The sequence below is a fragment of the Panthera uncia genome, chromosome D4 (assembly GCF_023721935.1).
Source record: "Panthera uncia isolate 11264 chromosome D4, Puncia_PCG_1.0, whole genome shotgun sequence".
Taxonomy (NCBI): domain Eukaryota; kingdom Metazoa; phylum Chordata; class Mammalia; order Carnivora; family Felidae; genus Panthera; species Panthera uncia.
Genome location: NC_064807.1, coordinates 42661238 through 42679721, shown reverse-complemented (window position 1 = coordinate 42679721; position 18484 = coordinate 42661238). Strand labels below are relative to the sequence as shown.

The following is an 18484-nucleotide window of genomic DNA, read 5'->3' as shown; positions in this document are numbered from 1 at the left end:
AACAACAACAACAACAACAACAAGTGTTGGTGAAGATGTGGAGAAATTGCTGGTGAGAATGTAAAATGGTACATTCACTTTGGAAAAGTTTGTGCTATCTTAAAAAGTTAAACATAGATAAACCATATAACATAGGTTACACCATTTGCCTATCTACCTAAGAGAAATGAAATATATATCCACACAAAGACTTGACCATGAATGTTCATAGCAGAAAATTTCCTGATAGCCAAAAAGTATAAACAACCCAAATATTCATCAATATTTGATAAGCAAAATTTGGTGTATCCATATAATGTATACTATTCAGCAGTTAAAAGGAGTGAATTGGGGGCACCTGGGTGGCTCAGTTGGTTGAGCGTCCGACTTCGGCTCAGGTCATGATCTCGTGGTTTGCGAGTTCGAGCCCCGCATTGGGCTCTGTGCTGACACCTCAGAGCCTGGAGCCTGCTTTGGATTCTGTGTCTCTGTCTCTCTCTGCCCCTCCTCCACTCATGCTCCGTGTCTCTGTCTCTCAATAATAAATAAACGTTAAAAAAAAAAAAAAAAAAGTGAACTGATACATGCTACAACAGGGATTAATCTCAATTATGTTACATGAAAAAAGCCCAGTACAAAACACTATATATTGTGCAATTATATTTATATAAAATGTATAGAAAGTGTGCATTTATAGAGACCAAGAGCAGATGGAATGGGAATAAAGATTAATTGCAGATAAGCTTGATCGATACTTTTGGGGTATAAATGTTCTATAACTGGATTTTGGTGATGGTTGTACAGGTCTGTAAAAGTTATTGAATAATTAAAAAATGTAAGATGGTGTATTTTGTGTTATACAGGTTATATCTCAATAAAGGTGTTTTAAAAGAAAGTGTGCCTATGGAGTCCATGGGTATTGGCTATATATAACCAAGGCCCCTGAGAAGCTGCTTTTGTACTAATCCTTTGTAAAGCTGTACACAAGAGAATTCCCTGTGGATTCAGAGGGTCCACTAGGATTTCATATTGGTTACTTTAGATCTGGTAATTGATAGGCACAATGGGGGCAATGTAGGACTTTGGTGTGAGCCCAGTATTACAAAAAGAACGGAAGCAGTGTCAAAGTGTTTGAATGACATAGTTTGCTGTCCTATTTTTCTCACCTACATTGTTAATTTCAAAGCTGCCCCTTAGATCTGTGTGGGGAAGTTACTTGAAAAGTCTCTTGTGGTGTCTGAGGACAAAACCTCCTCAGGATGCATGGGGGCCACCCTTAGGGCAGGTTTTCTTTGGGTGCAGACCTCTTGTTATCTTGGCCATTCCAGTCCCCCCAGCAAAGGTTCCTCTTGAGACAGACATCCTGTAGATACAGGTGGCCAATTCTTTTCATTCTTCAAACATGCTGAAATTCTCCTCTTTCTGCAAATATTCTCTGATTATTTTCCACTAGTATTTTCTTGAACCTTCATTCTCTCCAGATACACAGTGCTCCTAACTATAATACAGGCTGTCAGAAGAGCATGACTTTGGAGTCAACTATGTGGTTTAAATTCCAACTCTTAATTCCCTAGCCACGTGAGTTTTAGAGAAATTCCTTAGCCTCTCTGAGTCCTGCTCTTGGACTCCAGATAAATCGAGGCATTTATCCAAGGGATACAGGTGTGCTGTTTCAAAGAGACACATGCACCCCCATGCACTATCAACAATAGCCAAAGTATGGAAAGAGCCCAAATGTCCATCGGTGGATGAATGGATAAAGAAGAGGTGGTATAGATATGCAATGGAGTATTACTTGGCAATCAAAAAGAATGAAATCTTGCCATTTGCAACTATGTGGATGGAACTGGAGGGTATTATGCTAAGTGAAATTAGCCAGTCAGAGAAAGACAAAAATCATATGACTTCACTCACATGAGGACTTTAAGACACAGAACAGGTGAACATAAGGGAAGGGAAACAAATAATATACAAACAGGGAGGGGGACAACAGAAGAGACTCATAAATATGGAGAACAAACAGGGTTACAGGAGGGGGTGTGGGAGGGGGGATGGGCTAAATGGGTAAGGGGCACTAAGGAATCGACTCCTGAAATCATTGTTGCACTATATGCTAACTAATTTGGATGTAAACTTTAAAAAATAAAAAATAAAATTAAAACTTAAATATGAAACAACAAACGAAAAGGAAATCTGTAAAATAGAGGTAATTATACCCATCACAAAGGGTTGTAAGATGAAACAAGGTCATGTATGGAAATTCCTGAGCACAGTTAGCTGGTACATAGTGTTCCTTGATTGTCAGAACCAGGTAGTGGAATCTGGAGGAAATTCCTGGAATTTCTCCAGGAAATCTGGAGGTGGATTTGCATTCATGCTTTTCTACTTCTAGCCAAGTGACCTTGGCAAATTTCCCTAAGTTCTCTGTGCCTCTGTTTCTGCATCTTTAAAATGGGAATATTGAAAGCAGCCACCTGATTAGGCCTGTCTGATGATTAAATGAGTTCATGTAGAAAGTATTTAGAACATTGACTGTCATATAATAAACTCAATGCAGGTGGCAGCTGCTATTCTCTCACTAGCCAGTACAATGCCCCTATTCTCTTGGGGCAGCACATTTGCTTTATATGGATTAAATGTGTGGGTTATAGGGATACAATCATGGTCACAATATGGGAAGAGAGGTCTGTTTGGTCTGGCTGGTGGCCCACCAGTGGGGGGTTGTGAATCCCCTGTCTCACTACAGCATGCATATCTTCCCAGTCACTCTGTGCTGATTCAGAAAGGGCACTTCCCCACAGAAGAACAGAACTGTTCTTGGATCAGGAGAAGCCACTGGTTGGACTCCTCAGAGGGAATCAGATCACTAGGTCCTCCCACAGTGGTGGACCCTCTAAGATCCCTGCATGCGGCATTGTGGGGTATGATGAGACTCCTATAAATGTATCTGTTCTGAACAGTAACTGCAAGTACCATAAAGTTGAAATATTAAGTCCTTGGTTGAGGTGGTGGTAGGAACCTATTCTTCCTTTGTCTCAAGGACCATCTCACTGGAGACTGGTTTAAGGCTTTGGAGCCCCTTAGAATACATGCAGGTTATATGGACTTGATTTGTAAGTGATTACCACTTCTGTTTTATTTTCAGCTGATTATTTACCCTGGAACCAACCAAGACGAGAGCTACTTCGTCCAGAACACCATTACCGACCAGCATCAACCAGGTTTGATAGTAGAACTACACACCAGGATGATTATTCTGTAAAGGGCCTAGTGAGCACCATGAGCTGTAAGCCTCTGGCCATGCCCAAGCTCTGTAACATCCCCCTGGAGGATCTAACTAACTACAAGATGAGCTACGTGGCCCACCCGATGGAGAAACGCTTTGCATATGAGGCAGCGAAGTTCAGTCCCTGTGAAATCCCCTTTGAAAGCCTTACCACCCATAAAGAGTCTTTCCGGGGCCTGATGGGAGAGCCAGCCAAGAGTCTGAAACCTCCAGCCAGGTCCTGTGGTTTAGAAACGCCTTTCTCTAACACCACTGAGTTTAGAGACAAGTACCAAGCTTGGCCAACGCCCCAGATGTTCTCCAAAGCTCCTGTTGCTTATGTCCCTCCTGAAGAAAAGATGGACCTTCTGACAACAGTGCAGGCCCATTACACGTACCCTATGGGTGCCCCAGCTCAGTCCTTCCGGCCGGTGATCTCAGTCAAGAAGGGTGGCCGCTTTGAAAGCTCCACTACCACCAAGGATGACTACAAGCAATGGCCGGGGACACGCATGGAGCCAGCCAAACCCATTCCCCAGCTGAACATTCCCACTGAGCCCTTGGACTGTCTGACTACCACGCGGGCTCACTATGTGCCCCACCCACCCATCATTACCAAAAGCTGTAAGCCTCCTTGGGCTGGCTCCCGAGGAAATATCCCTGTGGAGGGCCAGACCACATACACCATCAGCTTTACTCCCAAGGACATGGGCAGGTGCCTGGCTTCATACCCTGAGCCTCCTGGCTACATTTTTGAGGAAACGGATGCTTTGGGGCACAAGATATACAGGCCGGTCTCCCGGACAGGCTCTCAGCAGGGCAGCCGTCTTTCTGTAGGTGATTCGGAAAACCCCAACCAGCGAGAGTTGGCAGTGTCAGCCTGATTTTTAAAAAACTGTTACTTAGAAATTGCACAATACTTTTAAAAGCAGATGATTGAGAGTTATTTGTTGGCCAAAAAAGAATTCCCCAAAGTGGAAAAAAAAAAAAAAAGTCTTCAGCATCATTTCCAGGACACTTGAATAAAATGAGAATCACTTGAGTCAAGGAAAATGCCATTTAATCACTGGCTAAATACTCCCCTTTACCCTCCGTTGGCTGCCTAGCCCCCTTGGTCCCTTACCTTGTGCTGATGGAATCAAAGCTGGTCTGAAGGGTTTTTCTCTGAACCAGAAGTATTTTATTAATTTAACCATTGCATGGATTGCTATCATAATTGACCCTTGCCAAGTATGAAGTGCTAAAAAATAAACTTGGTTTGGGGGGGAATGGGTCTGCAGGTCTGTGTGTTCACCCCACGGGCTGTCTCTGCAGAGAACAGCGTGTGTTCCTTGAGACCTTTGGGGAGACTCCAGACTCCAGCCCCCATCGCATCCCAGTACTAGTGAGAGTACCTTGTGTCCAGTCTGGAGTTTTGTGTTCTCTCTGCCCAGGGCTGCTTTACAGGACATCCCTTCTACCTTTTCACACCCTGACATACCAGCCAAGAGTAGTGCTGTCTGAATAGTGCTGTTCAGTCACAGGAAATGGAGGGGGTGGGGGAGAAAGAGAGTCTGTGGCAGTCTCAGGGGAGCATGGACATGCCAGGTCTCTCTTACCCCCAAACCAGTGCTGGCTCTGATTCCAGAGAGTGGAGGGGGAAAAAGGGCCCCTTTTCAACCAGGTAGTTGGCAGGCATCCCCCTGGGCTGTGAGCAGAAACTGTGGGCTCTTCTAAGTTCTTGGAGCCTGGAACAATTGCTCTGTGCTGGGCTGGTTCTTGGAAGGCTGGACCTACTTTTTTAAAAAAATGACAGCTGTGACCAGACTTGTGGTGAAGCTTGACATAGTGATGAGTTGGACCCTGTCTTGGAGAAAAGGCTGGAGTTTTCTCTTTTGGGTGTAAGGCTTGATTCTAAGGCTAGGTAATTTTATGATGTTTTTAAAGTTTATTTTTATTTATTTACTTTGAGTGAAAGGGAGAGAGGGAGAGAGAGAGAAAGTGGGGGGAGGGGCTGAGAGAGGGAGAGAGAGAGAATCCCAAGCAGGGTCTGCACTGTCAGAGTGTAGCCTGACATGGGGCTTGAACCCACAAACTGTGAGATCATGACCTGAGCCGAAACCAAGAGTTGGACACTTAACCAACTGAGCCACACAGGTGTCCCCTTTTTTTGAATTGGAAAGAATTGAGCAAAGATTTTGTCCAAGAGGATTTATGCCAGGGTCAGATGGATTCTGGGTAAACCTCACTCAGAGGGATGCAGGCTGACACCAGGGACACTTACCTCCCTTTTGAGCCCACAGAACCCCAAATATATTCCATAGTCTTAGAAATTTTGGGAACAGTGTGTGGAGGAGGAGACTTCAGTTCAAATCTGAACTAGAGACTTGGTTTTAGGCTCAGTGCCTGGTTCATGGGCAAGAAACCTGTATCTTTTATCTGGGGTCCAGTCTTTCTGTGCCTCTTAGTTGCCTGGCCCAGACCTCTGAGGTCCCATGCCTCGCAGCCTCACTATGAAGTTTGGTTTGTATCACTGAATTGGGATAAAAATCATTTAATCCTCTTGTTGGTTATATGGGGTCTGGATATCTACCTGCCTTTATGGGGTAGAAAGGCTCAGAGAGGTTATATACCTTGCCCAAGGCCACAGAGTTTAGAGCACCAAGATCAAGATTAGAACCCAGGCATTCTGATTCAAGATCCAGTGCTCTTCCCATGGCAACAGGTACTTCCCATCTGCCACGTCCCAGATCACGTGGTTCTACAAACACCATCAAACCACATTCTCTCTGAGCTCCTTCCTGGAGTGCATTAAGCTAAAGGAGACCACTAAGGAGGGTGAGTTCTATTTTTATTTCATCATTTTTTATAAGTCAAAAATATTGGCAGTTGACTTAGAAAGCCAAATGGTGCTAAATGCTTATAAAAATGCAACAATCTCTTATGCTCCAGCCTCTTGGCCTCCCCCATTATTGGTTCCCCAGAGAAAAATGTAACATTATTTTATGTCTCTGCTAATATTTTCCTTCATATTCTTAAATCATATACATATATTGTTGTCTGTTGACTTAACGATTTTAGACATGGTCTGTTTTGGTAGATTGGGAATTTTAGTTCTCTCATACTCCCTGCTTCTTCCTTTCCTCTTAGTTGTAGGACCATGCTCTGTATATCAAGACCAATAAGCTTTTCTAATGTTTCTGATGACTACAAAGAAGCTGAAGAAGGATGGATGGACCTGGGCTGTTGAAGAGTGCTAGCCCTCTTGTGGTGAGGAATTTCCTCTGAGTCCTTCCTTTGTGACATTTAGGGGTTACCTCCAGGTGACCTCAGGCTAGATGAGCCACTTAGGGCATCTCTACCTTGCCCACTTCTACCAGAATTAAGGAATCTGCTTTCTTCTGTCTGTCCATTTTGGTCTCAAAATATCTTTATTATGAAAGTGGTTAATACAGTAAAAAATTCAGAAAACACAGAAATTATGTAAGGGAGGATACAAGTGGCTGTTAGGAGACTAATGGAACCCAGTGGCTAACAACATGTAAGGAGAGAGCCCAGCAGACCTGGGTTTGCTTCTTGGCCCTTGTCACTGCTAGCTATGAGACCTTGGTCAAATTTGTTAAAATGTGAATAATAGCATTACTGGCCCTATGGCTTCATTGTGTGTGTTGAATGAAGAATATAGGTCAATCACTTGGCCCTGGCTCATGGGTAACTCTCATTAAACATGGATGATGGTGATGAGGATAATGAAGATGGTTGCTGAGTTGTACCTAATGGAATCTACTCGTGATTTTATCGGTCATTGTTTACATGTGCGAAGGTAAGCCTAACTGCTTGTTTTATTTTTTCACCGTATATAGTTTCCATATAATTCCATAACTGCTTTTTTCCCCCATATAGTTGAGTTAGTTTTTAGTTGTTCTGAGTTGGGGTTCCTACCTGTGCTCCCTGGAAATGTCATTTTAGGAAGTAACTGGAGTCAGGAGGAGGGAAACAAGGTGAGCTGAGCAGATGGGGACTTAGTTCCCCTCTCCTGCTCTTTTTCATCAGTTCTGTGTATCCAGCTTCCACTTAAGAGTTTGTTGGAAACACCTCTATTAAAACACCTGTCCATGTGTGTACGCACTTCTCTAACACCTGGTAGGATTTTGTCCAACAAACCCTGGTAATGGAAGCTGCCAAATACTCAGAAATATGTACAAATGTATAATTTTATTGTATAATTTTCCCCCTGTGAGAATGAAGTGGGTCCTTAATCACCTACCATAGCCCAGCATCTCAAGGCTTTATGCATATTAAAAAAGAAAAATTATTAGAGACCAAAGAACAAACGCAGAGGGAAGAGTTTTATGGCCAATCAGGGAACCTGCTCCAGCGCAGGATCCAGTACGCTTGGGGGTGAGGTTCTGGGGAAGAAAACAGGGATAGGGCTTTTGAAGCCCAAAGATGGCAAATTCCATCTTATCCGAGTAAGCAGAGTCTCCGAGTGTGGCTGATGGGCTGCAGCTAGTGAGATTTGCTGGTGTGGAATCCCTGGGCTGGTTGGGCATGGTCTTCTGGTTTGGGGTATGGTTCATCCCAGCAGATGAGGCCCCACTCTCCCCAACGGTGTCTCCCTGCCTGTGTCATGCATGGGGTGGTGCCTTTGTCAGCGGGACAGGTAATATCCCCTGGTCCCCTGGACAGTGGGCCACATACAGGAATGATGACCCCAGCACACCACTCTCATTTTTTTGGTGATCAGGAACCTGCTCTCTACTTTGCCCCCCCAGTTAAGGTAGAAACAGAGCACTAAGTACAGGTTAAAGGACCTGCATTCAAATGTTGCATTTTCTCAAGGGTCACTGTCTGTGAGGATGAGCCCTCCCTTTTTGGCTTGACTCTAAGATTGTAGGCCAGGTAGGTAAGGTAAGTAAGGTAAGGTAAGATTGTAGGCCAGGTCTGGAGGGTGGAGATGGTGGGGCCATCGTAAGTGGTTCTTACAGCCATCCCCATCCTTAGCACAATTTGTCCCCTGCTTTCTGTGTAGCTTGTGTTTTAAGCCTCAAACCCCTGCCTGTTTCTGCCTCGCAGACCTGCTCCCTGTCAGCTCTGACTCTCTTGTGACTGTTTTGCTCTCTGCTTTGGCAGAGTAAGCTTCCCCTTCTGCACTCGTCAGTCTTCCTTCTCCCATCTGCCTCTTGTCAACTTCACATTTCTTGAAATCCCTTGTCCACTGACGGTCCTCCTCCCATCTTGCTCACTATGGTTTTGGCAGTTTCATTATTGATTTTTTGTAGCTTAATATGGTGTATGTGAGTGGGGCAGGAAGGAGAGTGGCACAGGCAGGCAGCCTGCCCCTTGGCCTTGCATGGATGGAGCCACGTGGAGGTGATAAGGCACGAATGGGATTTTGTTGGGGGTTTTCTCAACTGGAAAGCATACCTGGAGGGTGAGTTTCACCCCTGACTCGGCAGAAGGGCAGAGGTGGGCAGTGTAGAATAAGTACCAGGCCAACTGGTAGGTACAGGTGAAGGGAGCCCTGGCTTGGGCTTCTGAACCCCCGGCTGTTTCCCAAGGCTGTGCAGACAGCATCAGACGGCACTCCCCTCCCTGCATCCTTGGCCTCACCTATCCTCCCTCTCACCCTTCTCACACATCACCAGCAACTTCACAGAGGGAAGGTCTGAGGGGCTCAGAGACAGCTCTCAACTGAGCAGAGACCACAGCCCAGATGCGACACGAGCAGGCACAGTCCTGGCCAGTGCCGGGGCTCCATTTTGGAGTGGCTGGGGGAGCAAGTACTCTGTCTCGTGGTTTTGCTTTCCCTTTGTGTCCGCCAGGTACCTTCCATTGTACTCTCATTGCCGTGAGCATGTTCGAAATAACATACATAGAATAACTGGCTGCCCCACCCCAAGCTTCTGCATCTAAAGCAGGAGTGAAGCGAACTGCTCCAAGGCAGGGGCATTGTCACAACCACACCTTTCCACAGTGATGCACCCTTTTGGGATCTGGTCACCTCTGGCATAAAGATGAATTGAGGGATCTATTTCCTTTAAAAGTGCTTTTCAGCTGTGTAGTTGCCAAGAGGAAGCTAGTGGGCCGGGTGAGGGTGTGCACGAGTTCTAACTGCAGATTAAATGATCCCTTGGCTCTTCAGGCCTGCCCTGCCATCACCCAGGCCCACATCTGGTCAGCATCCTGGAAGCAGGAAGACAGAGGCCCTTCTGAGCATAAATACTGGGGGTGGGGGCCAGGAGGAGGTGTTTGCTTTGGCAGAGTAGGCTCAGAATTTCCACAAGGCTGGCTGAGCAGGTGCTTGGCTCCTCCCCACTTTGGGGTTGCAACACGAGCCCTGGAGCCTTCCAGAACATGTGCTCTGGATTCTGGAAAAGGCATCAGGGTAATGCTAGGCTGGGCTGTGCTTTAAGTCATACTTCTGTACCACAGGTGCTCCTGGTCCCTGTCTCTGGATCCTTGGATTCTGACATGAGAAGTCCTGATGGCTTTTTCTTGTCAACCCTCTTGGTGCAGCAGCAAACCCAGGTTGATGTTAACCAAAAGGATTCAGGAAGTTTTCACTCCTGTGACTGACTCTAACACTGATTTGTCTTGGGCTTTTACTACCCAGACCAACCTGCCTGCCACCTGCACCCTGCCAATCTACCCAGGGCCAAGGCTATTCTTTCATTGCCAAGGAGGCAGCATGGTTACTCCCTCATGTCCTAGATTCTCATCCATTTCATGTGATAGGATCATAAAACAGGGGAGCCCACGAATACCCTTTAAACAGGCAAATAGCTACTTGAGAAACATAGGCAGACAGAATGCATGAAAAATGATGAAAATTTGGCATCTATGCCAGTGAATGACTTATAAACTAAGAAATGGAATTTTTGGCACAATAGGATCTCCCAGTCTTAAAAAAACAACCCACTTTTCATTTTAAAGTTTCTAAGCAGAGTTCAGTGCTTGCTATCAACATGGAGAGTCTCTCTGCTTGGCTCAGTGTTAGAACACCTCCCATATTTGAAGGCCAGTTATTTGGAACCTTCCATGTCCAAAACTGTGGCTAGAACCTGGACACACGCTGGCTTTAAGTTGCTAAAATCACTGACAAATTTCATGTATGGAAACTCAGGTACTTTATGCACCCCTGATCCTGGCCCTCACTCTGCTCATATTGGCTCCTTTTCTTCATTTTTTCTCTTTTCCCTTCTCTTTCCTTTCCTTTTTCCTTCCTTCTTTCCTTCCTTCCCTCCTTCCCTCCTTCTTTCTTTCTTTCTTTCTTTCTTTCTTTCTTTCTTTCTTTCTTTCTTTCTCTCTCTCTCTCTCTCTCTCTCTCTCTCTCTCTCTTTCTTTCCTTTCCTTTTTTCTTCTTCTTCTTTCTTTCTTTCTTTCTTTCTTTCTTTCTTTCTTTCTTTCTTTCACACACAGTTCCAATGAGTTTCTCTTATCTGGGTTACTAGCCCTCAGAAGGGCGGGACGGGGGCATGGCTCTTCTGTTAGAGGCCAACATCTAAATGGAAAGGGGTGACAGCCTGGCAGTGGGGCTAGAGACCAAAAAATGGTTTAAAATGCAGAACTCAAAAGTGTAGCATCTCAGGAATTATGACCTCAATGTAATAATTTAAAATAATGTACGTGTATGTGTGTGTATACACACACATTTGCACATGTACATACACACGTATTTTATTAAGTCTGGAAAAATATATCATAGTTTATGCTTATGACCCCCATTTAATAAAAATTATAAAAAATTATACACATACACTTATCAAGTCTGGCCAAATGCATCAACAGAGTTGGGTAAATGAATTCCCATTTGTCTCATTTGTCCAGAATTATAAGGGATTGGAGCTTTGGAGTATTTTAATATGAAGTTAACCTACAGGTAATATCTATTAGCCTTTATGAAGGTGTTTTCTATGGAATAAAAGTCCTGTGATATGGTCTTCAAAAAAGTTCATTGGACATAGAAGTTTGGGAGTTTGAGATTCATATTGCATAATGATATTTTGAAGGCTCTCTGAAACCCTATATTAAAGGAACCTTGCTTAACTTTGTATAACCCAGTTCATGGATCAGTATTATTGCAATTACAAGTGCAGAAGTGAAAAGGGAATTTTTTGGTTCAGGCAATTGAACAGTCTAGGGCTTTATCTGTGGGCTTCAGGCACAGCTGAATCCAGTGGCTTGAAGGATGCAATGGGTGCTTGGTCTTCATCTTTTGCCTTTATTTTCTTCTGCATTGCCTTCTTAGGCAGGCCCTTTCCACGTGATGGTTTCCAGCAATTTTAAGCTCACAACATCTCTTTAGCTAAAGGGCTTCTCCTTCCCAGGGGTTCCAGAAAAAATCCCTGAAATGAGTTTCTTGCCTGGCTTGAGACTCGTGGTCCTTTCTGAACTGATTGCCATGGCCAGGGAGAATGAAAATCCTCCCTGTCCAGGACTGAATCAGGGTCCACCCCTGGACTGAGTAGTGTTTATGGCTAGGGTCAACCCCATGCAAGCTATGTGAACATGGGAGGGCTTGGGATGGGGTGGGTCCCCAAAGGAAGCCGTAGAGTTTCCAGGCAAGGGGAGGGATGAACTCTGAGCAGGCAGAGACAACAGTTTCCAACTCTGACAATAGAGCCCTTTTATTGTGTAAAACCTGTTGGAACACACATGGAGAAACAGTGCCAAGTGCTCATCATACATTTTTTTTTCAAATAAGTTTAGAATACAGTAAAATCTGCACGCATGCAAGCATGTAGTTGAACCTTTCTTTGATGATTTAAAAACCTCAGCGAATCCTGCTGTGCCTCAGGGTCAACTCTGAGTGTTGAAACATCCTAGTCCTTGACCGTTGAAATTGTTTGGCTTCTTGATAAATGGGAGGTTCTGGCCCAGCCAGAGGGCAGGTACAGGGAGCCTGGGAAAGTTCAGTTACCGGAGAGTGGACACAAGTCTGTTATCTCCTGTGTAGAGCTCTCTTAAGTTCTGACAGCAACAGCACCTGCCATCTCACTGCATCCATATGTGCTTCCTGCTCCTGTTGTTATCTCCCTGTTCAGGCAGGGAACTGAGGGGAATTGAGGCTCAGATGGGTTAAGTAACTTGGGGGAATGATGTTTGACTCCCAGTGGAGGAAATGATGTTTGTAGAACCAGCTGGGTGAACAGTGAAGTGACACCATGGGTTTGAAAGAAGGGGAAGGCTGGAGAGATGTAGGAGGCTGTTGATCTTGAGGATAAAGAATGAATTTTTGAATGCCTTTCCAGGGCCATGCGGTGTATAGGTGTATGAGCTCTGGGAATGGTAGCTGTTTGTGCGTGTGATTGATTCTCCACTGTTCCTTGTACTCAGCACTCAGACTTACTCACTAATTGCTTCTGGAAACACACAGATATTTACAAAGATGTTGATTGGGTTGCAACAGAGCTTCTTTACACAATGCTTGCTTACTTATAAGGTTAATGCATAGGAAGGAATGATTACATCCAGGAGCTGAAGGTTATATGAAGAGATCTTTAAATTTTTAAGCTCTTTGTTGGAAATAGTTACATTAAGACTAGATTCTCTTCATTGTAGAAAAAGATCCCTTGGGCCTTTTGGAGGAAAAAGGTATTTTCATCTTGTGAAGTCACATCTGTTGTTTGTTTTACTATGATCTTCGAATAGTGCTATTTAGGGAGGTTTTGCCTCTTGATTACCAAGCTCTTTAGGATTCCGTAGCTCCAAAAATGCTGTGTTTCCTACCTTTGCCATCCACTCTGGGAGCTATCATGGGGCCCTTTTCCAGACTCTTGGGTCTGCTGCACATCTCACTATGGTCTTGCCCCGGGGATATCTCCTGGGGACCCACCTGATGGCCCTCAGTTGCTTTCCAGCATCTCCCTGTTTTTCATTTTTCTCTACGCCATCCAGGGAGTCCCCCTCCACCCCCAGGGTAGTGACTTCAAAACCATGCTCTTTCCTTTCACACATCTCATCTTCTATGTCTCCTCCTCCTCCTCCTCCTCTTCTTCCTCCTCTTCTTCCTCCTCTACCCCATAACCCCTGTCTTAGCTTTGGTCCTCAGGATAGGTGGACTCACTGACCACACTTCTTCCTTCCTCTTCTCCCATCCATCTGTATGTGTACACAAACATACATTAGTTTATGCCTTCAGAAAATATCTTTTGGGTGCCAGGCACTCTTCCGGGTGCTTTGGACAACATCAGTAAGTAGAACATATACAGGTCCTGCCCTTGTGGGTCTTATAGTCTAGTGGGGTAGACAGACACTCATTAATAATAAACAATGCGTAATTATATATAATAAGGTATGTATAATATAAATAACACATAATATATGAAAAGCATAATAAGTAAATTGTTTGGTAAGTTACAAGGTGATAGGCACCATGAAAAAGGAGAACATAATTGGAATGGAGAAGCCCAGGAGTTCTGGGAGGCCCAGGTGGTATTTAATGGGATGGTCAAGGTGGGCCTCATTGAGAAGATGATGTTTGAGAAGCTCAAAGGGGGAGATGACCCCAGGGAACATGTAGAGCAAAAGAGCCTGAGGTGGGCACATTTTTGTGAGGGCTGTATAGACCATGGCCAGGAATTTGGAATTGGGGGGCAATGTCAAGGGTCCAACTGAGAAGTGCTCAGATCTGGTATATGTTACAACCATCCCTGTAGTCCCCCAGGCTCTGTGAGGGGGCTGCAGGGGGCCAGCGTAGAAGCAGGGCCTGGCAGGATGCAGGCCCATGCCAGGCTGTAGAAGTGGGGCTGATGAGAAAAGGGTCACATCCCGGGCATATTTTGAAGGCAGGCCATATGGAATTGGTGATTGGAGGTGGGGTGAAAACAACTGGGAATTAAGCATGTCTCTAGAACCTTAGGTCGCAGAGACTAGGAGGACAGGGTCTCTCCACTGAGTTTGGGGAGGGCTGGGTAGACATGTGAATGCTGGATGGCCAGCAGGCTGCTTCTGAGAAGCAAGGTACAGCAGGGTTTTTTGAGGAGGCTCTGTAGTCAAACTAGCCTGGCGCTTATACTCACTGCTGTGGTCCCCATGTGGTCTGTGTGAGGGGGTGAACAGAGCATTCTGTGAATTCTAGGAACTTTTCCTCTTTCTATTTCCCCTTTCGGCACTATGACCCGTAGGGAAAAGGGAGTCTTCTCTGAAGTACATAAGGAAAGATTTCCCAAAGTTAGAGTTATTAGGCACCAGGTACCTTGAGGGAGAAGGAGGGCAGTTGTCTGCTTGGAGGGTGGGCATGGCTTCCTTTAGATTGTGACCATCAACTGAGACATGACCTGCCTCCCCTTCCCTCCCCCTCCCTCCCCCATCTCTCCAGCCACAGTCATCCAGGTCTTGTCCCTCAGGATCTTTATGTCCTTTTATCATGTAGTATAGTTTAGTCTTGGTCTCATTCTTTTGCATCCTTTTGCATTCTTCTGCACCCACCATCATCTTTTCAGTAAAACAAAAGATCATATTTGGGGGGATCTAGTTAGAAGAGTGGATATTGTGTATATCTTTTCAAATTAGTGTTTTTTTTTTTTTTTGGGCGGGTAAATACTCAAGCAGTGGAATTACTGAATTATATGGTAGCTCTATCTTTAATATTTTGAGGAACATCCGTGTTCTTTCTACAGTGGTTGCACTAATTTGCATTCCCACCAGCAGTACAAGAGGGTTCTCTTGACATCCTCGCCAACACTTGTTGTTTTTTGTCTTTTTTCATACTAGCCATTCTGACAGGTGTGAGGTGATATCTTACTGTGGTTTTGAGTTTGCATTTCCCTGGTGATGAGTGATGTTGAGCATCATTTCATGTGTCTGTTGGCCATCTGTATGTCTTTCAAGTCTTCTGCCCATTTTTTTAAAATTTTATTTTTTATTTTTTAAAATTTACATCCAAATTAGTTAGCATATAGTGCAACAATGATTTCAGGAGTAGATTCCTTAGTGCCCCCTACCCATTTAGCCCATCCCCCTAGTTAGTAACCTCCTGTAACCCTCAGTTTGTTCTCTATATTTAAGAGTCTCTTATGTTTCATCCTCCTCCCTGTTTTTATATTATTTTTGTTTCCCTTCCCTTATGTTCATCTGTTCTGTGTCTTAAAGTCCTCATATGAGTGAAGTCATATGATTTTTGTCTTTCTCTGACTGGCTAATTTCACTTAGCATAATACCCTCCAGTTCCATCCAGTTGCCATCTTGCAAATGGCAAGATTTCATTCTTTTTGATTGCTTAGTAATACTCCATTGTATATCTATACCACCTCTTCTTTATCCATTCTTCCATAGATGGACATTTGGGCTCTTTCCATACTTTATTGTTCATAGTGCTGCTATAAACGTGGGGGTGCATGTGTCCCTTTGAAACAGCACACCTGTATCCCTTGGATAAATGCCTGGTGGTGCAATTGCTGGGTCATAGGGTAGTTCTATTTTTAGTTTTTTGAGGAACCTCCATACTGTTTTCCAGAGTGGCTGCACCAGCTTGCATTCCCACCAACAATGCAAAAGAGATCCTCTTTTTCCGCATCCTTGCCAACATCTGTTGTTGCCTGAGTTGTTAATGTTAGCCATTCTGACAGGTGCAAGGTGGTATCTCATTGTGGTTTTGATTTGTATTTCCCTGATGATGAGTGATGTTGAACATTTTTTCATGTGTTGGTTGGCCATCTGGATGTCTTCTTTGGAGAAGTGTCTATTCATGTCTTTTGCCCATTTCTTCTCTGGATTATTTGTTTTTTGGGTGTTGAGTTTGATAAGTTCTTTATAGAATTTGGATACTAACCCTTTATCTGATATGTCATTTGCAAATATCTTCTCCCATTCTGTCGGTTGCCTTTTAGTTTTGCTGATTGTTTCCTTCGCTGTGCAGAAGCTTTTTATTTTGATGAGGTCCCAGTAGTTCATTTTTGCTTTTGTTTACCTTGCCTCTGGAGACGTGTTCAGTAAGAAATTGCTGCAGTCAAGATCAAAGAGGTTTTTGCCTGCTTTCTCCTCGAGGATTCTGATGGCTTCCTGTCTTACGTTTAGGTCTTTCATCCATTTTGAGTTTATTTTTGTGTATGGTGTAAGAAAGTGGTCCAGGTTCATTCTTCTGCATGTCGCTGTCCAGTTTTCCCAGCAACACTTGCTGAAGAGACTGTCTTTATGCCACTGGATATTCTTTCCTGCTTTGTCAAAGATTAGTTGGCCATACGTTTGTGGGTCCATTTCTGGTTTCTCTATTCTGTTCCATTGATCTGAGTGTCTGTTCTTGTGCCAGTACCATACTGTCTTGATGGTTACAGCTTTGTAGTATAGCTTGAAGTCTGGGATTGTGATGCCTCCTGCTTTGGTTTTCTTTTTCCAGATTGCCTTGGCTATTCAGGGTCTTTTCTGGTTCCATACAAATTTTAGGATTATTTGTTCTAGCTCTGTGAAGAATGTTGGTGTTATTTTGATAGGGATGCATTGAATATGTAGATTGCTTTGGGTAGTATCGACATTTGAACAATATTTGTTCTTCCTATCCAGGAGCATGGAATCTTTTTCCATTTTTTTGTGTTTTCTTCAATTTCTTTCATAAGCTTTCTATAGTTTTCAGCATATAGATTTTTCACCTCTTTGGTTAGATTTATTCCTAGGTATTTTATGGTTTTTGGTGCAACTGTAAATGGGATCGATTCCTTGATTTCTCTTTCTGTCGCTTCATTGTTGGTGTATAGGAATGCAAACAATTTTTGTGTGTTGATTTTATATCCTGCAACTTTGCTGAATTCATGATTCAATTCTAGCAGTTTTTGGTGGAATCTTTTGGGTTTTCCATATAGAGTATCATGTCATCTGCGAAGAGTGAAAGTTTGACCTCCTGGCCGATTTGGATGCCTTTTATTTCTTTGTGTTGTCTGATTGCACAGGCTAAGACTTCCAATACTATGTTGAATAACAGTCCTCTGCCCATTTTTTAATCACATTTTTTGGGTGTATACATTTTTTTAATGTATTTTGGATATTAGCCTTTTATTGGATGCATCATTTGCAAATATTTTCTCCTATTCACTACACTGCCTTTTTGTTTTGTTGATGATTTCCTCTGCTATGCAAAAGCTTTTTATTTTGGTGTAGTCCCAATAGTTTATTTTGCTTTTGTTTCCATTGCCTGAGGAGACCTATCCATAAATATGTTGTTAAGGCCAAGAAATTACTGCCTATGTTTTCTTTTAGGACTTTTATGGTTTCAGGTCTCAAATTTAGGTCTTTAATCCACTTTGATTTATTTTTGTGTGTGGTATAAGGAAGTGGTTCAGTTTCATTCTTTTGTATGTAGCTGTCTAGTTGTTCCAGCACCATTTATTTAAAAGACTGTCTTTTCTGCATTATATATTCTTTCATCCTTTGTCACAGATTAATTGACCATATATGCACCCCTGTTTATCACAGCATTATTTATAATAGCCAAGATATGGAAGCAGTTCAAGTGTCCATTGATGAATGAACAAAGATATGGTGTATATACATGTATGGTTTACACACATACACACACACACACACACACACACACACACACACACATACACATACAGACACAAAATGGCTGAATTTTACTCAGCCATAAAAAAAGAATGAGATCTTGTCATTTGAGACAACATGGGTGGACCCAGAAGGTATTATGCTTTTAAGTGAAATAAGTCAGGCAGAGAAAGACAAATCCCATAGGATTTCATTTATATGTGGAATCTGAAAAACAAAACGAATGAATAAACAGACTCTTAAATACAGAGAACAAACTGGTGGTTGCCAGAGGGGGGTGGGTGGGGGATTGGGCAAAATAAAGTAGGCTAAGAGGTACCAACTTCCAATTATAAAATTAATAGGTCACAGAGATGAGAAGTACAGCATCGGGCATATAGTCAATAACTTAATAACACTGCATGGTGACTGCATATATTGTGAGCATTGAGTAATACACAGAATTGTTAAATCAGTATGTTGTACCCTTGAAAGTAATAAAACATTGTGTGTCAATTATACTTCAGTCATGAAAAAGAAAGAAGAGGGGATATTGTAAATACTTACACTGAGTTTTCAGCCATAAATCCAAACCTGGCCCTGAAAAGTGGATGTGTGCAGTGTGGAAAGAAAGGAGGAATGGAGGGGGAGAATAGCTTACGAGTACAGGATTCCCTGCCTTTGACTACTGACTTTGAGTCTCAGGCTGCATCCACCTCTGTGGGCTGTCAAAGTTCTGAGAGGCCCAGCTTTCCAGCTTTGCCACAGGGCAGTAGGAAAAAA

General features: G+C 43.5%; 1 protein-coding gene across 1 annotated transcript in view; it reads left to right on the top strand.

Moving 5' to 3' along the window:
* SAXO1 (stabilizer of axonemal microtubules 1) overlaps positions 1–4286 on the top strand; it is a 49039-nt gene extending 44753 nt beyond the window's left edge. Inside the window, exon 4 of the mRNA XM_049618886.1 lies at positions 3125–4286. Within this exon, the coding sequence (XP_049474843.1) occupies positions 3125–4128 (1004 nt within the window). The 3' untranslated portion in view covers positions 4129–4286. The remainder of the gene's footprint in view (positions 1–3124) is intronic.
* Positions 4287–18484: the final 14198 nt, after the last annotated feature.